We start from the raw sequence: 17,519 nt of genomic DNA on the forward strand, positions 1-17,519 counted from the left end.
CATACCTAAAAGAATTCGATGGTTAATCTTTAAACTGCAGTAAAATTGTATACATATTCTTATTACTAGGAAAAATTTTTTTCCAGGGAAACTTATGCATTATCTCAGGTTATTTCCAATTCAGAACAAATCTTTCTATGGTGGACAATATTTTTGTACGAAAAAATCACTTGGAAAAAATAGATGCTAGGGTTTCTTGGTTTTGTGCTTGATTATTTAAGGGTGGAGAAAATCTATTCTTTATGTATGTTCTGTAAGTGGAGAGTGGTGGCTTGTCTTGAAACAAAATATTATTTTATGCCCTTAACAAGTATTTGCTGAACAGGTATTTGGGCCTGAATCAGGTATATATTAGCTGACATTATGCTATGTTCCAGGGACATTATTATAACACACACAGAATTCAGATAGTTTCTATAATCTTGTTTTATATGAAGGCCTAAGAAATAGAATGTATAAACATGTTTCAACATAGAAATAGGATAATTTAAAAAGTGTGGGTTTTGAAAGCATGGGTAACTGCATACAAAAGCCAGATCTGAGAACTCTTCTGTTCTTGATACAGCTCTAAGGTAGACCAGATACAGGATATCGTTACTGGAAACCCCACTGTCATTAAGATGGTCGTCAGTTTCAATCGAGGTGCTCGTGGACAGAACACTCTGCGCCAGCTCCTGGCCCCGGTGGTGAAGGAGATCATGGAGGACAAGTCCCTCATAATCAACACTAGTCCCGTGGATGTGTACAAGTCATGGGTGAACCAGCTAGAAATGCAGACCGGTGAGGCCAGGTGTGTGAGGAAGCTGGACATATTGTACCGTTTAAGTATTTGAAGAATCCCTCAGTTCTGCTCTCCCTTTCCTTCTCTGACAAATTGCACTCGGGCCTGTGCATCCCTTCTACATCTTCCTGCAGCACAATGACAGTTTTGGGGGAGAGGTGCTTCAAAAACAGGTACTTTAACCTGTTCTGAACAACAAAGGGATTGCTTTTCTGCTCATGAACTTTGAAAGTCAATTACTTAATCTTTAGGAGTGTAGTAGACTCTTCCATGGAAGAATTTATAGGCTTTTCCCACTTTTTAGAATAGCATGTTAGTAGTGTCCCAGGCTTTCAAGGAGCTGTGCTGGGCCGGGGATGTGAAGATGCATGCCTTCAATTAGGATTCCCCTTTTGTAATTAAGGGAAGGTACATGATGGTGTGTGCACCCCCATCTAAATAAAGTTCCTCCAAAAAAAGGAAGCTAATGCATCTGAGACTGCTGTTACTTACCCGACTTCAACTGTATTTGTCTGATGCGTTTTTTCAGCTCACTGATGGCCCTTATGAAGCCAAAAAGTGAATCTTATTCTCAAATACATTTAGTCTGGTCTAATATCTGTTTGCTTTGCAGCAAATTGCCATACGATGTAACCACAGAACAAGCATTAACACACACAGAAGTGGTCAATAAACTGGAATCATCGATTCAGAGTTTGCGAGCAGTAACTGACAAAGTTCTCACATCCATATTCTCTTCTCTCAATATGATGCCGTAAGTGCTGAGTTAGGACTCTTCAAGTTGCAGTTCATGTGCACAGTGAAGTTTTACTTGAAACTCGGTGACTGTGATCCTTTCAAATTACATGACTTGTGATAAGTGTCTCTCAAATGAGTTCCCAGTAGAGGGAGTGGTTTCTCTACTTGTCCTACTCTACTGTAGCAGCCTGGTGAATGTCTCCTTGTACTTGAAACTTTTTGTATTTTCCCTTATCTCATTTTGTGTTTTAAGTGGCTGGGGAAAAAGCCCATAACTTGTCTGGCTAAAATGTGCATTTTGTGCTTCACCTAAGCTTTTCCAATATTTTTCTTTTTCATCTGTTCTATATGTAGTTATGGAATGAGATATATAGCCAAAGTTCTGAAGAGCTCGCTCCATGAGAAGTTCCCAGATGCAACAGAAGATGAACTATTAAAGGTAGACTTCTGAGGGCAAGCTGCCAGCCGTTTGCTCCTTTAATGCCACAGGGGATTTTTATTAACACTAAGCATTCTAAGGAACTGAGAATACCAGCATTTAGTGAAAGAATTTGGCACCACTTGGGTTGCAAAGGTGTGGTAGAAAGGGAGGAGAAGGGAAAGGAGAAAGGTTGCCACAGCCTAGGTGTCTTAATCTGGGTGCTCAGCAATTCTTATGGAAGACTGTGCTCAACCTGGTTTGGATAGTAACTGTTCTTAGAGGGTTGGAGTTTATCTGAATCATCTTGGGTTTTGGTTTTGTACTGTGGTCTTTACCACCAGCAATGCTTTCATGGAGAACACTGTGCTATTCTCTTCCCCCCCGCCCTGAAGTTGTTAACATAGTAAAAAATAACACATTTTTTTAAACTGCATTAATATTATAATCTAAATACAAAGAAGAAGGACTCTAAAAATTAATTACAACTAGATAATTCCATCACACTTATTCAAGATGCTTGTAAAAGTTGTAGGAATGACATTTGTACAGACTGAAAAGTGACGTGTGAGTGATAAGCATGGTACTGGCAAACTGGCCATCACTAACCTACCACGGCCATGGTGCCTCTTCAGAGGGCTTAAGGGAATTGCTCCATGAGTCTTCCAGACAGCTGAGAGACTGACAACTCCCAGATTAGAAGTGTTTGCACTTCAATAAAGGTACTTTCATTAGTGTTTAATGAAATGGTTCTAAAATTACAAGGTATTCATTTCAGTAGGATTTCCCTACTACTTTTCAAAAAAGATACTGTTCAGTGTTTTTTTTAAAAAATCTCCCAGTGCATAGAGAACTTCAGACTCCTCAGCTGAAAAATTAATTCTGCTTTTGTGTGTTTTAACAATGCATTGGAAATCCTTGCAAGCGGCATTTATGGGGTACTTCTGCCCATCACTCCAGCAATACAGATTAAGACACTGCTCAACTTAAGCGAAAAAAAAGATAAGTAGCAAATGGAGCACAAGGCACCCAATTGAAAGCCTTTAAATGTGTAAGTTGGAAGTTCTGCAAGTGACTGCACATAAGCGGAGGCAAATTGCAGAAAGAAAAGTCCTGCCTGTTTCTGAGATAAGGAATGATTTCAAGCCACCATCTGCACAACACAAATGACTGTAACATCATTACAGAAATTGCAGTTTGGAAAATCTGTTCTCTAGTCTTTTAGGGCTGTGTGCAGTCCTCATGAGAAACAATGGGTCCCTTGTCAACGAATGCATTAAATGCTGGCAGGTATCTGTACCACTTCAGAGAATGAGCCTTTGGAGCTGAACCTTTCAAAACCTAGGAGAAAGAAGAGTTATTTGTCTTTGTTCAACTCAATGCTTTGCATTAGCTGACCTAAAGCCAGGAACAAATTGAAATGTAGTTGTAAAAGTCCATAACTGATGTTCACAGAGGTGTCTTAAGAGGCACATCTTACACAAGACCACAGGCTCTTTCAGTTAGCCACATAGGTAACACGTATGTCTTTGGGGTTCTTCTAGCATTGGTTCCTACAGTCTAATTCAGAAGTAGAAATGATTAATGATGTTTTGTAAAATGTAATTACTGTATGCTAAGGGAAGATCTCTTCATTTTTTTCTTTCAGATTGTTGGCAACCTCCTGTACTATCGTTACATGAACCCTGCCATTGTTGCTCCTGATGGTTTTGATATAATTGATATGACAGCTGGGGGCCAGATACACCCTGACCAGAGGAGGAACCTAGGCTGTGTGGCAAAAGTCCTTCAGCACGCTGCTTCTAACAAACTCTTTGAAGGAGAGAGTGAACATTTATCATCTATGAACACTTACCTCTCACAGACATACCAGAAGTTCAGGTATGCAAAAGCTCTCACAAATACCTACACAGTAAGAGCTCTCCTCTGTGATGAGTAAGGCAGGTAGACTCCTTGCTTATAAGAATTCCCTGCTCAGAACTAAAAATTACACGTGGTATGCCACAGAGAAATTCTCATGAAACTGGAGGGTCTTTCTGTGGGAATCCTTCTGTAACTTCTAGAGCATTAAATACAGACTTCTCTAAGTGTTTCAAATTGACCAAGTTATCACTCCTTATTCAACAAGGAGGAAAAAACACCTTCAAAACAATCTTCCACCAGCTGTCCCGGAAAGATGGAATGCTTCGTCATTTGTATTGACATGTAAATGTATTGCCTCCAAAAGATTCCTGCAAACACTAAGTGTAGACTGCAGATTATAAGAGAAATATAATGTATGTCAAAGTCTTGATTGTGATTTTCTTTTTATACAGGCTAACTAAAGTAAGTTTATAGGGGATAATTATTGAAGTCTTTCTCATTTTCTGTCAGGAATTTTTTTCAAGCAGCATGTGATGTTCCTGAACCAGAGGAGAAATTCAATATTGATGAATACTCTGACATGGTTACCCTTAGCAAACCTGTCATATATATCTCCATTGAAGAAATTATCAATACTCATTCAGTAAGTCAACGAAAATATACTAGTCAACAGACTGAAGTTCATAGATTATGACATACTCACAACAAACAGTCTCTGGGGAAGGCTTAATGTTTGTTCTTCCTTCTGAAATAATTTCCTCAGTTCATTTCTGAAATGGTCTGGAATTGAGTATTAGATTTCATTTTTCCTAGAAGATTGCTTCCATGTAAAAGCATAATCTTGAATAACAATTACAATATAACATTTTCTGCTGGGAGGGAGGAACATTTTTTTTCTCATTTAGTGTGACATTTCTAACTTATTTATACTTACAAATACTTTCCTGTCTTGGCTAAGAAAGTGACATCAATTTGAAGAAGGTCCTTTGTCTCTGCGAATAGAGGAAAATTCAGTGTACTTCATGATTCTTGCATTCTGTCATATGTTTTGTTAGAAACAGATGCAGACATCTGATTTAGAAGGACTGAAGTTGTGGCATTCTGCCAGTTTTTTATCGTGGGTAAAGAACAGATTGACTGCAGTCTGTAGTATGACTCATTAGGGTGTAAGTTAAATGTCTACCACATGGTCCTCCTCAAGCTGGGCTATTAGTATGTTTCCTGGCTTTCAAACTGTCCCCTGCCCCCCACCCCTAAATAAAGCCCCCAAATACACACCACATGTGCACCCCTCCCAAAAAAAAAAAAAGCCTGCAAGACCCACAAGGAACCTCCCACAAATATTGCCAGATAAACTATGGAAAAGGTAGAATACCCAAATCCCAGTACACCACATCACAAGTTAGCTTTATTCAAGTAAAAACTAATAGCCTAGTCTGCTAAAAACATTTCCTGGATTGTCTGTTATATACGTAACAGACTTTATGACGCTTAATTTTTTAAGGCATAGACCTATGCCTGCATGTTTCTTATCAGTGGTTACATTTAAACACTAGTCTTGGTCAAATATTCCTTTTAGTGGGTCTCTTGTATGTCCAATACATTATTTGATCCTAATGTGACAAAGTATTACTGTGCAATTTTATATTACCTTATAAAACACTCTGCAAAATATCAAGTAATTTAATGAAAGTAAATTGCCAAACAAAGGAAGTCAAGAAGATGTAAGCACAGCAAGCTGTCTTACAGCAAGAATAGTCCAGAACTGAAAATGATTCCTGTCCTTGGGTCCTCTGTAATCCTGATCACACTAGGTCTGTGTTTTTCAGCATTTACTCTCCAGATTTATTTACAATTATAAAGACACTAGGAATGTTTGGGGTTTTGGGGCTTTTCTGGATGATGACTTCATTTACATTTGTTTATAGCTACTATTAGAACACCAGGATGCCATTGCCACTGAGCCAAATGATCTGCTGAACGAGTTGCTGGAAGGGCTGGGACCTGTTCCTGATGTGGAGTCTTTCCTTGGTATGCTGTTTTTCATCTTTATGCATAACTTCACTCTAGGGGCATAATTAAATGGCGGCTTGATTTTAAATACTCTCGTGCCTCTCATAGTGACAGATTCTTCATTTACTCTAGAATTATTTTCTGAACACTTTTTGTAACATCGTTCTTTATAGTTGAGCTTTCTAATTGCAATGTTCTCTCGCAAGATTAATGATGTGATTCAAAATACAAACATTAATAATGTTTCAAGCAGAATAATCCAGTTGTGCTCAAATTGCAGATAGAAAACAAATGATTTTTAAAAACCTGGTCTTGAGATATGCTAGTGTTGGCTAGAAACTTACAAAAAGTTTACAGAGAATTCTTAGAACAGCCATTTTTAATTTTGACACTTAATTATCCAAATAAAAATGAAGTCCTAAAAATTATGCAACTTTATTAGAAAGTTATAAGGAAGAAATGTGACCGATACTTAATTTGCCTTAATTGTGGTAGGATGTGAACTGTTTAGAAAGTAGCTGGGATGTCATGGATAATATTAGCTTCCAAGTGAAGAGCATGTTAACATAGCTGCTACTCTTTCATTTTTCACAATCACTGCATGTTAGGATAAAGGATGTTAAATTGTTTGTGTTCTTCTTTGAGAAGAAGATATGCGAGTCTCTTGTACATCAGTAGCTTGAAAAGCAAGAATTGGTGGCATATCCAAGATATTCTAAGTGGGCTTATAAGTAGGTGGCTGATGGTTTTGCTTGTTCATTGTCCAAAAAAAAGACTGCTTCTAAATGGTAGGAATGGGTGTGCTATTTAATAAACTTAGTATTTCTGATAATTTAGTGATTTATCTAGGTTCTTGTTTGCTTCATGCATTGAATCATGGCAAAGTTGGCAAACTTGAAGTAAAAGATGTTTCCTTACAGGGGAAGGAGCTGTTGATCCCAATGACCCCAACAGGGAAAGCACACTGAATCAACTTGCAAAAACAGAGATTTCATTATCTCTAACAAGCAAATATGAGTTACGAGAAGGTGAAGATCAGGATCTCAAAAGCCTGATGATACAGTAAGTTTTGCTCAAAAACCTATATTCTGGCTATGCTTCTTTAAAAAAAAAAGAAAGTTGTTTCCAGCCTGCTGCCCTGTCTAAGTGCATTTTTGAGGTGCTGAGTGCACTTAGTTTTCAAAAGCCAGTTTGTGTTCAGTACTACTCAGACTTTTGCAAAAAGTCAGAGAAACTGTCAATTCTTCCAGAAAGCTCACATTAAAATAAACATATTGCCATTTGTGTTTTGGACCATAACTACATCACTGTCTAACCTAGTAGGTACTTTTCTATGAAGTTGTAGAAGCATTCTGCTTCAAAAACACCACAGCCTTGGGGAAGCAGAGATGAAAAGCTGTCGAGTCTTGTAAGGAATGGACAGTATCACGCTGCCCACTCCTCAGAGAAAAACACTTCGCTGCTGTACTGCCATCAGGCATTTGAACAGGACGCGACTGTCACTTCCGCAGGGATAGTGCAAGCTTTTATCCAGGGAAAGAAAATTATGCTGCTTCTGTTTGCTGAGCAAATGAAGAAATGGCTACTGGGATACCCTCAGATATAGGCTACTTTACAGTAAAAAATATTTTTATAAAAGCACTTAATATCAAATTATTGGCATCTCTCTTTTGAAGTTATTTCAAGAGGTCCAGAACAAGGATTGGGTTATCCAAGATCCTGGTGCTTCCTGCACAAGGAGGAGAATGGGACCCTGCTCTCTGTTACTATGTTTATTTTTACCCCACAAATGTGAAGGTTAGAAGTTCACTTTAAAGGGAAATATAGCATAATGATTTTACACCTTTGCAAGCACCAAGAGTATAGATACAGGCTGTAATTCAACTCTAATCTCTTAGCATCTTTTTCCAAATTAAAAAAAAAAAATCAGTAAACTGAGTTTATGAGGTAATATGTGAAGTCTTGCTTCTGAAGAAAGTTCTTGGCTATAATGTCAGTAGCGAGTAGTGTAATTTCTACAAAAGCCATAAATGACTGTTTAGGCTAAAAAAAAAAAAAAAAATCTAATTTAGACTTTTAAGTGCAAGAAAATTCTTACTATTTATCCTAAAAGGAAGTGGAGTTTTTCCATTGCGGTTGTGCACAATTGATCTGAATCTTCAACAAGAAAACACTTGGTGTTATTCTGTAACTTGTTATCAAATACAATTTGAGATCTAAACTAAAGGGACTGCAATGACAGTGTCGAATAGAAACGGTATTAGTTACTTGGTATGCCAGAGACCAAGTCTCCAGAGCTGTTCCAAGGCTGGTTTTGTAATAAGGATATGCCTGCCACTGCCCTGTTTAAAAAAAAAAAAAAAAAAAAAATTGTGCCTTTTGTCCTTTTTTCCCCCCTCTGTGTAGGAGTAAAAAGCTACCCCTTAATGGAATCTCTAAAAATATGCAATATCGAGGCCAAAAGAAATGTCTTTAATCCTCCGCACTGTGTGGAAATATGTTGAAACAATAGCATGAGAAATAACAAAAGAATTTAACTTCTCTATCACATAAGTGCTTTCAAGTAATATTTTCCATATTTTGAGGAAATTGAGGAAAAATAGCAAATAATCTGATAGAATAATTAACAACCTGTGTTAAATTGCAGCAACAACAGAAGTTAAAATACCTACCGCTACCTTTTACACATGAGATGTGTAAATACAGAGAATTAGCTTTCCTACCTCAGCTGCTGGGAAGTCTTGTACTGCAGCCGTGAAATGTTGGGCACCTGGATAAAGTTCACGTCACGGCTGGTTCACTGAGTGTTCCGTGTTCCTCTACAAGTGACCTGAGTCTTGCTTAGAAGACTTCTAACAAGTCTTCTTGTCAGACTTCTATTACAAGTCTTCTTTAGAAAGAAGACTTCTCTATTCCTCTATAGAAATATCAATATATTTGCCTTTTCAATTGTTTTGTTAAGGCTTCTGTGGTGAACCTTAAGATTTGCTGGTACCCCTGTCTACAAGACTCTATGCAAGGCGTCCGCTCTGTGTGGTTTGAGTGCGCAGGTGCCAAGTGGCTGGTGAAGGGGGGAGGCGTCGAGCCCCAAGTGGGGTGTTTTTGGAAGACGGCAGAGCTGAGCAGGCTTGGTGTGCGGGGAGAGGAAGTGGAAATCAGCCTTGTGTTTTATCAGCCGTATAGCACCTGTTTCTAAGGCAATGCATGAAACCATAACGCCTCCCCACATATGTTTCTGTAGACTGTGGTGGTAACCACCAAAGACTGACAAAGGTTGTGTCAGGCAGAGAAAGTCAGCAATATGTTGATGCACCCCAAGTGAATCGACTTTAGGAAACCTATCTGTTTGGGGGGTGGGGAGGGAGGAGTATATGTTCATTTTGGTTTTGTTTTGTTTTTTTTTCTGTCAGGAATCCTTGGAGGGGATTCCAAGAGAGCTTGTGAAGGAAAAATAACACTTAAGAGCAGTCCTTCAGAAGCTGTTGGATGTGCTGGAACTGCTCAGTATGATTAACAGCAGCTCTGATGAGCAAACTAGTTTGCAGGAGGTTTAGCAGGTTGCCTCCTACCATGGAAGGAGCAGTGCTGCAGGTCTGCCTGTGCTGTCAGTCATTCTTACATTGCTGCCCCTTCCATGGAAGCTTGGATCATACCCAAATACTCAGTGGTTTTGGGTAATGTTGCCTGTATAGGAGTAAACCTTTTGTCCCATTTCATTGCATTTTTATCAAAACTTCTAGTCTTGAAAACACCAACAAAATTCCCAACTTTACATAAGTAAACTATCATTTTAAACCAAGTCATGACGTTTTATTGCAGAAGCCTTGATCATATTTAGACTTTTTCCTGGGAAACTTAAGCTGCATCTTCAAGTTTCTGTTAATTTTTAAGAATAACGAGTTGTATCTTATTTGTAACCATGTCCTCTAAATTAACAGAATTCTGTAGCAAGATGTTCCTGGAAGTATTATGGATGAAGAGGCAGAAGGAATGAGACAAATTCTTACCAAAAAAAGAACTGGTTTACATATCAGGGTGTAGCAGCTTCCCTTTTTTAGCAAGGAAATGCTCCTTGTCTGTTGCTACTAGAGAAATGTCTGCCCTTAAGCGGTGTGGGTAAATGCACTGTGTCAGATGTAAAACTCCGTCAGAAGTTCAGCAGTTTTGAGAGCATTTCCACTTTGTATTTAACCCTTTGGTTAACTTTTTTGTAAAATAAGGGGGAAAGTATGCATCTATTTCTCCAGTCAGGCCTGGGTAGAAGCCAGATGTTTGACATTATTAATGGAAGCTCTGAAACAAAAAAATACAAAATAAAAACACTACCAAGGATCCATAATAAAGGGGGAAGCTTGTTAGTTTTACTGTTGAAGAAACGAAATGCACAAGTGATCCAGTGACAACTGTTTTGTAATGTCCATATATCCTTTTTAAAAGGACCAAAAGACTTATTGTGGATGTGATACGAACACAGCCAGGGGATACACTCATAGAAATATTAGAAGCACCAGCCACTGCACAACAGGTAAGTGCTATACTGTGCCTGAATAGGGAAGAAAGTACGTATTTTATTACAGCTTTCTCCACCACTTTATAACAATTAAATAATTGTTGCTGGTTTCTAGACTATTCAGATCTAAAGCCTTCAAAATGTGAGACTTGCAAATTTTGTTTTACTGTATAATTAGTAACAGCTTCAGAGAAGAAGAAAAATTAAGTTTTGCTGTCAGCTAGCACAGCTAGAATAATATTGTTTTCTTTACATTTTTGTAAACAGGGTCTTCTCTCTCCTATGTTATAATACAATCGAATAGCCTGAGGTGAATCCTTCTGCTAGATATTTTTTTTTCTCTCATGAACTTCAGTATTTTAATTCAAGTTCCCTGACACCTAGTTTATTTGCTTAAGGAATACAAGCAAACAACTGCCTGAGAAACTGCTGCTGCCCTTGGTATGGGAATTGAGTGGGAAGAGCTCCCAGTTGAAGACTTCCCTGTAGATACTGACATACAAAGCTACATCTCAATGTGCACATTTTAGCTTGCCTCGATGTGTGCATATGGAGGGGACACCTGTGAGATCTGGACGGTCTTCCCATAACTAAGTGAAGTCATTGAGTCATCTAGCTGATTTTAGACATGTTTTGATTAATTGAAATACATATCTAGGTGTTGTGATTAGTTTACTTAAGGCATGTCAAAAGGCATAGTAAATGGAGCACATTCAGACCATGTGGTAAGACGATACAAATAAAGCCTGCACCATGATTCTTGATAATCTGCTTTGAGAATTCAGTGTATTTAATTGTTACCATGAGTTGGAAAATAACCATTCTGGATTTTTTTTTTTAACCCAGGAATCCGAGCACTCAAAACTTGTAGAAAAACGTGCCATATTAGATTCCAAAACTCCAGAGAAAATGAAGCACAGTCAGTCTATTTTTGAAGATGGGCAGCTACCAATAGAACAAAAGAAAAGGAAAATTCAGAGAAATCTCCGGACATTGGAACAAGCAGGACTAGTGTCTTCAGCAACTAAGTACCAAGAAATTATAAATGAGATTGCTAAGGTAAATGGAACATGCTTCCTGGTGTATTGATGGTTTTGAGGCATCTAGCCTAAATCCATTCCAGCTAAAGATGTATAATATACTTTTTTCAGAGAATGCTACACTAAATTGCTGAAGTATCCACATAAGAACCAAATCATTTTTGTTTGCTAACAAAATAAGTGAAAGAAAATACTCGCATGCATCACTACCTGAGCTGAATAACGTACAACTGTAGACTTTGTTACCCAGAGCTGATACTGATGCTGTTTTAACTTCACCAGTGCAATGTGTTTCAGTGTAGCTTTTTATATTTTAAAAGGAACCAGAATTACCCATCAGTGTTTCAATTAATAATTAATGTAATCTTGGTAAAGTTTAAAAACACTTTAAAAACCACAGTATATTCTCTGATTGCTATTAACACTGATCTGCAGTGGTTGGGCAGGACACACAGAGAATAGTGGGCCAGTGCGGTACCCATTCTGGGGTTGATAAAGCATCAGGCCTGTTGTACACAAATCAGCAAATCCTGTTCCAAATCCACACCCAATACTGGCTGTAAGAATTTGAGTGTATGGGATTATCTTTAATGACTCAGGAGTAATACTGGATTATCTTTAATTACTCATGAGTGGATTACTCATAGCTCACATGAGTGAGTTTTTTTGAAGTTGCAAATATATTTGAATACATAAATGAGTAAATTACTCATGTCAGCTAAGTATGTCATGTTGCATCTACTCTGAAGTGCCATTTTAAAGCCCTGTTCAGTTCAGGTGCCTGCATCTGCTTCTATTTGAGACAAAACCATTCTACGTAGGTATTCAGTGCCCCATTCTTTTTATTTCTTATCTGTAAGCCTAGGTGCTTTGTTTTGAGATGTTAAGGCAATCTGAAGATTGGGATGAGCCTTAGGACTGGAACTTGCTTTTATTTTACCTTTGACTACCTCAACTCAACCACTACCTTCAACTCAAGCTCTAGTTTAGCAGTAGCTAGTTCTTACCTAGTAGAAGCCAAATTTCTCATTTCTTAGGCCTCTAACCAGAAGCTAGCTATGAGAGAGCTTCCATTTATAGCATGAAGATGACCTCTTCCTTATGACTTCTGTGTCTGTCACAGGACACGTGGTCTGGAGACTGTAGCAGAGTTCAAGATACCACCACTTGTAACCATAAGTAGCAATGTGATTGCTGTCTTCCATACAGTCATGTAAAATGTAGTACTTGCTACTGGTACCATTCTTGTGAGAACCAACATGACAGTTCATGCTTTCTCCCAGTAATTAAGTCAGGTTGTGCAATTACAGATCTGAATGGTAATAAGCTGATACTTTTTAAAATATCAAATTAGAAATCAATTACACTAACAAATTTATTTAGGATATCCGGAATCAAAGAAGATACAGACATCATCGAAAAGCAGAATTGGTGAAACTCCAGCAGACTTTGAATGCACTTAACTCCAAGACAGCATTTTACGAAGAACAAATTAATTATTACAACACCTATATAAAAACTTGTTTAGACAACTTAACAAGAAAGTGAGTTGTGTCTTCTTGTCTTTTAATATTTCAGTGTGTTTTATTGGGAGGGAAAACAGGTGTTAATCTGAAGTTGAAAGTTTTAATTCCAATAGATTGACAATGCATGGATTATAAAAAGTCTATGGGAGTGGTCACTGTGACCTGAGTCAAAACCTGGAAAGGAAAGTCTTGCATTTATTTAAAGCTGCCTTACAGAAAGAGGTCTGAGATGTATATGTGTTTTCAGTCCGTAAGCATGGTTTGCAGTCATGCAGCTTTGGGAAGTAATTATTGATTTTCTTCCTTCATCAAAAGGATTGGGTTTTGTCTTTAGAATGGAAAAGGGGGAAATAAATGCCTAAAGAATTTTACTTTTCAGGTATGATGCAGTTACTCAAGAGCAAGGCCCCTTGCCAATGCCACTGAAGTGTCAAAATAACATTTTACTGACATGAACAGGACCTTTCCCAGTGCATACCTCATTGATCCAAAAATGAACTCTAACGGCCAACCTTATTTAACACCTATGTCACTGTATGCTTACAAATGCTGTTTTAAAGTGATGATTGTGAACTCTTGGATCAGGGTTGCATTTCACAATAGAGTTTTAAAGTGCTAAAAAACTTTGATTCAAAATCATTGCCGAAATGTTTAGACAATGGACTGTATGCTAAAAGTCCCTCTAAATATTTGTTTTGAATGTTAATTCTGTTCATTAACAGGAGTTCAAGAAGGCAAAGAGTGAAGGAAAGCTAAATATGGCTAGAAGAGTAGTTGAAGTATAGAAGACCTGGTAGATAAATCAAAATTTTCTTGCTCTCTTCCCAGAAATTCACGAAGGTCAATTAAACTAGATGGAAAAGAAGAGGTGAAGGGAAGCAAAAGACTGAAGCAGGCCTCATTAAAGTACACAGCTGCAAGACTGCATGAAAAAGGTGTAATCCTAGAAATTGAAGATCTTCAAACCAACCAGTAAGTGTGGTATAAAACAATTCAGAACAGTTTCTAACCAACAGCTTCTTAAGGGGCCTGTTTTTTTTAAAAAAATTTTACCAAACCTAAAATTACCTCAGATTTTCACATTCAGAAGAATGACAAAGCCTAATTGTCGTAATTCATTTTTTCCCTTGTACCTTGCTATATGATTACTTCGGGAAAATATGTGAATAAGCCTATTTGGCATTAGCTTGGATGGAAGCAGTACAGGTCCAACAGCATGCTCACTGCTAATGACTGATTAAGTAGTTGTAGCACTTATTTTTTCCATTCACTGACCAATCACTTTCATATAACTGAGTTAACGCCTGGTTTTCTGCACTTCCTCACTATGGCAAGATGAATGGATGTGGTGGCTTAACACCCCTTTTGCATCTATCCATTTTGATGCCGCTGTTGTGAAAATTTTCCATCCTCTGCACCCTTCCATCCATCTTCTGCATGGAAAAAATTTCCAAGTTGCAATTTTTTTCCAGTTGAAGTGGGTTCTTCAGGCAGAGTAAGCTACATGAGGCAGACTGGAACTACAGGACGCACCTGCAAGGAGACACTCGGGCATGGTAGAACGAAAATCTGGCTGCCCTGTTCCTGTGCTGTGGACGCTTGGTCACCTTTGCTCCTTGAACTTCCCATAGCCCTCCCCACCCCCCCACCCCCTTTTTTTTTATATAAAAGACTTGAAAGCTCTGTATTCCATACTACACGTACACCAGAAAGTCTCCAAGAAGACATTGCAGTAGGGATGGACTGGTTCATTTGGCACCATTTACACTCCTTACGGTACAAGTTCTTTTGTGTTCTGCAGGCTTTTCCCCAAAAAATGTCCCTGTACTATATATCAACTACCCTTCTTTTTGTTTGAGGTTTAAGAACGTGATGTTTGATATCACACCTGGAGAAGAAGTGGGTGACTTTGAAATCAAAGCAAAATTTTTGGGGGTTGAGATGGAAAAGGTGCAGCTCCATTTCCAGGTAGCGTTTGAATTTTGTTATTTTGCTATATAGTCACAGTTGCATTTCCTCTAAATATAAACTATTACAGATTTTTTTCATGTGTGTTTATGAACTATTCAATCAGCACAGAGCAGCAGATCATGCGGTGAATAACCATATAACTTCTGTAGGATGTTGGGCATGGAGTTGGGTTAATGTTTATTTTAGGACAACTGCATGAAACCAAATGCCACACTAATTCAGTGGCAAGCAGCAAATAACAAGATAAAATTAAAATACACAGAAAACAGTATTTCTTCTGGTTTGCTGTTACTGACAGTCTACAATTTGGGATCTAGAGGACATGTAATGTTTTCTACACCAACCTAACAGGTGCTTGTAACTGTTTAAATTGTGAAGGACCTGGAGTTTCAGATGGTTATCACATGATGAAAATTACTCCATCTTGCTGCTGTAAGGTATGGATTCAAACAGAGACTAATAATTTTATTTCTGATTTCAGGATTTGCTTCAGATGCAGTATGAAGGTGTGGCTGTCATGAAAATGTTCGATAAAGCTAAAGTGAATGTGAATTTGCTCATATTCTTGTTGAATAAGAAGTTCTATGGAAAATGAGTGTCTTCAGATATCATGGACTACATCCATCAGTGGGAAGTCTATTCAGTATTTTTTTGCTTTTAAACATTTGTTTGATGTCTGTCATCAAATGCTTTTTAATTTAAAAAAAAATCCTAAAACACCAAATGTTCAGAGGAATGTACACAGTGCCTTTTCAGCATTGCTAACAAAGCAGAAAAATAGGGAATAGACTAAATTAAACAGTTCCAGATTTCATTGGTGTTGGTACTTTCAAATCGAAATATTGTTTAGGACACTCAGCTATTGTGGTTGTATGGATTTTAAGGTAGGCAGAAATCGAATTTAGCTGAATATATAAACCCTTCCTATTAAAACATTTTAAATGACTTCAGATATATAATATAGTTCTAATTAGACTTTAAGTATTTACCAAAAGAAATCCTAATTTGTTTCTAAGGGATAGTTTGGGCAAATATTTAGTTACATACTAAGCCTATTTTCTGGCAGTTGTCAATTGTGAAGCAAACTTATTGTGCAATTCAAAAAATTTTTATAGGTAATTATAAAGTGACAATAACTTCTTACTGTACAAAAATATATTTTGTGATTCATTCCTACTAAAATGCACTACTGCCTCATGTAAAATGACATTTTCTACTTTCACAGCCTTTGGAGTGACATTGGGGAAATTTAAATACTGAACAGTTGTTGTTCAGTTTGAAGTATTTGAATACATAAATTGTGCTTGTCTGTCTTTTTTTGTAAGAAAATAAATGCAATAAAATCAGTATTTAGATTTTTTTTTAATATTCTTTGGAGATTGTTCTATGTAAAATAAACATTACCTAATTAAACTGGCTTGGTTCCTAAATTTCATTTAAAAGAATCATTAAAGCAGCAATCCAGATGGTAGTGAAAACTTCTTTCAGTGCTTTTATAAAATTGAATTTAAGCTTGATTGTCCTCACAGTACACTTTAGGAAGGTTGCTCAGCAGTAAAGACCAGATGGCCTTTATGCCGTTGTATGTGATGACAATTTTGTTGATGAACTACCAATTATATCTACAGAGCAAAATTGTGCACAGTACAGTAAGTAATGTGATAGATACGTAAACCAAGAGAAAATAATTTCCTACTCACTTTCCTCATAACAAACATTTTAAAAGATGGACAGTGAAGCATTCTGGAATGCACTGTAAAAGCAAATATTAAACAAGTATTAAGTCTGAAGGTAATAAAGGAATAAAACAGTGTAAGGTGTTCTGAAGGTGTAAATTCAGTGCCAGACGATGAGTTTAGTTGGTATACTGATCTGTGGTATTACACAAGCTGAAAAAATTATTACACTTACTAGAGATATTCATTTATACATGGCACTAAATTTGAACACTTGACTACTTTAAAACAGCTAATATCCCTAATTAAAAGATGAACAGTTTCTATGAGCTTCCATTATTTTTCTAGCTAGTTATGTATAAGCCATTTTAACATAAATGCTGCAATATTAGTACCCTGGTTCACTTGAAATAGCTGGATGGAAAGGTGAAAGCAGCACTTTCATTTTACTTCCAAAGGAGAGAAGTGAATTGTAGTTGAACACAAACTCACAATCTTTTGTTTCCCTTTTTATTTGTAAGAAACTTAACTAATCCCCACATATTTTTGATGAATTCTGGCTGAGCAGGTAAGTTTGCACAGATGGGATGTTGATCTGAAGACCAGACCTTTGAGGTAACGTGCCAAAAGCCTTGAGTTCTGCTGGTGTGACACACTAGAGTCCCACAGCCTCTGTTGGGATTAAATCACTCCTGGATGTGCTGCTTTGTGTAATGCACTTGACACATCTAGTGACCGCTTAGTTCTAATGCGAACAGCATCTTCCTCAGTTATTTCCTGATGTACACAAGCTTGAGGAAGCTTATTTGGTTCCTAGGTAATGACATGTATGAAAGGCACAGTCTGTACTAGCACTCACCTTTTCCAACCATTTCTTGGCCTTCCTGCTCTTCTAGTGCACATCAAGGACTAATTTCCATTTAATTTCTTTAAATTCCTTTTGAAGCTTTTCTCCTAACCAGTTCAGTTTAGGGCCCTGCCGA

General features: G+C 37.5%; 1 protein-coding gene across 1 annotated transcript in view; it reads left to right on the forward strand.

The window, feature by feature from the left end:
• Window positions 1-16,100, forward strand: part of IQGAP2 (IQ motif containing GTPase activating protein 2) — a 37,979-nt gene extending 21,879 nt beyond the window's left edge. Inside the window, exons 13-25 of the mRNA XM_010286040.1 lie at window positions 566-790; window positions 1,395-1,535; window positions 1,874-1,958; window positions 3,586-3,818; window positions 4,311-4,443; window positions 5,729-5,831; window positions 6,734-6,875; window positions 10,251-10,338; window positions 11,170-11,382; window positions 12,747-12,907; window positions 13,718-13,861; window positions 14,749-14,857; window positions 15,342-16,100. Of these exons, the coding sequence (XP_010284342.1) occupies window positions 566-790; window positions 1,395-1,535; window positions 1,874-1,958; window positions 3,586-3,818; window positions 4,311-4,443; window positions 5,729-5,831; window positions 6,734-6,875; window positions 10,251-10,338; window positions 11,170-11,382; window positions 12,747-12,907; window positions 13,718-13,861; window positions 14,749-14,857; window positions 15,342-15,455 (1,891 nt within the window). The 3' untranslated portion in view covers window positions 15,456-16,100. The remainder of the gene's footprint in view (window positions 1-565; window positions 791-1,394; window positions 1,536-1,873; window positions 1,959-3,585; window positions 3,819-4,310; window positions 4,444-5,728; window positions 5,832-6,733; window positions 6,876-10,250; window positions 10,339-11,169; window positions 11,383-12,746; window positions 12,908-13,717; window positions 13,862-14,748; window positions 14,858-15,341) is intronic.
• The last annotated feature ends 1,419 nt before the right edge of the window (window positions 16,101-17,519 follow it).

The sequence above is a fragment of the Phaethon lepturus genome, unplaced genomic scaffold, assembly GCF_000687285.1.
Source record: "Phaethon lepturus isolate BGI_N335 unplaced genomic scaffold, ASM68728v1 scaffold29064, whole genome shotgun sequence".
Lineage (NCBI taxonomy): Eukaryota > Metazoa > Chordata > Aves > Phaethontiformes > Phaethontidae > Phaethon > Phaethon lepturus.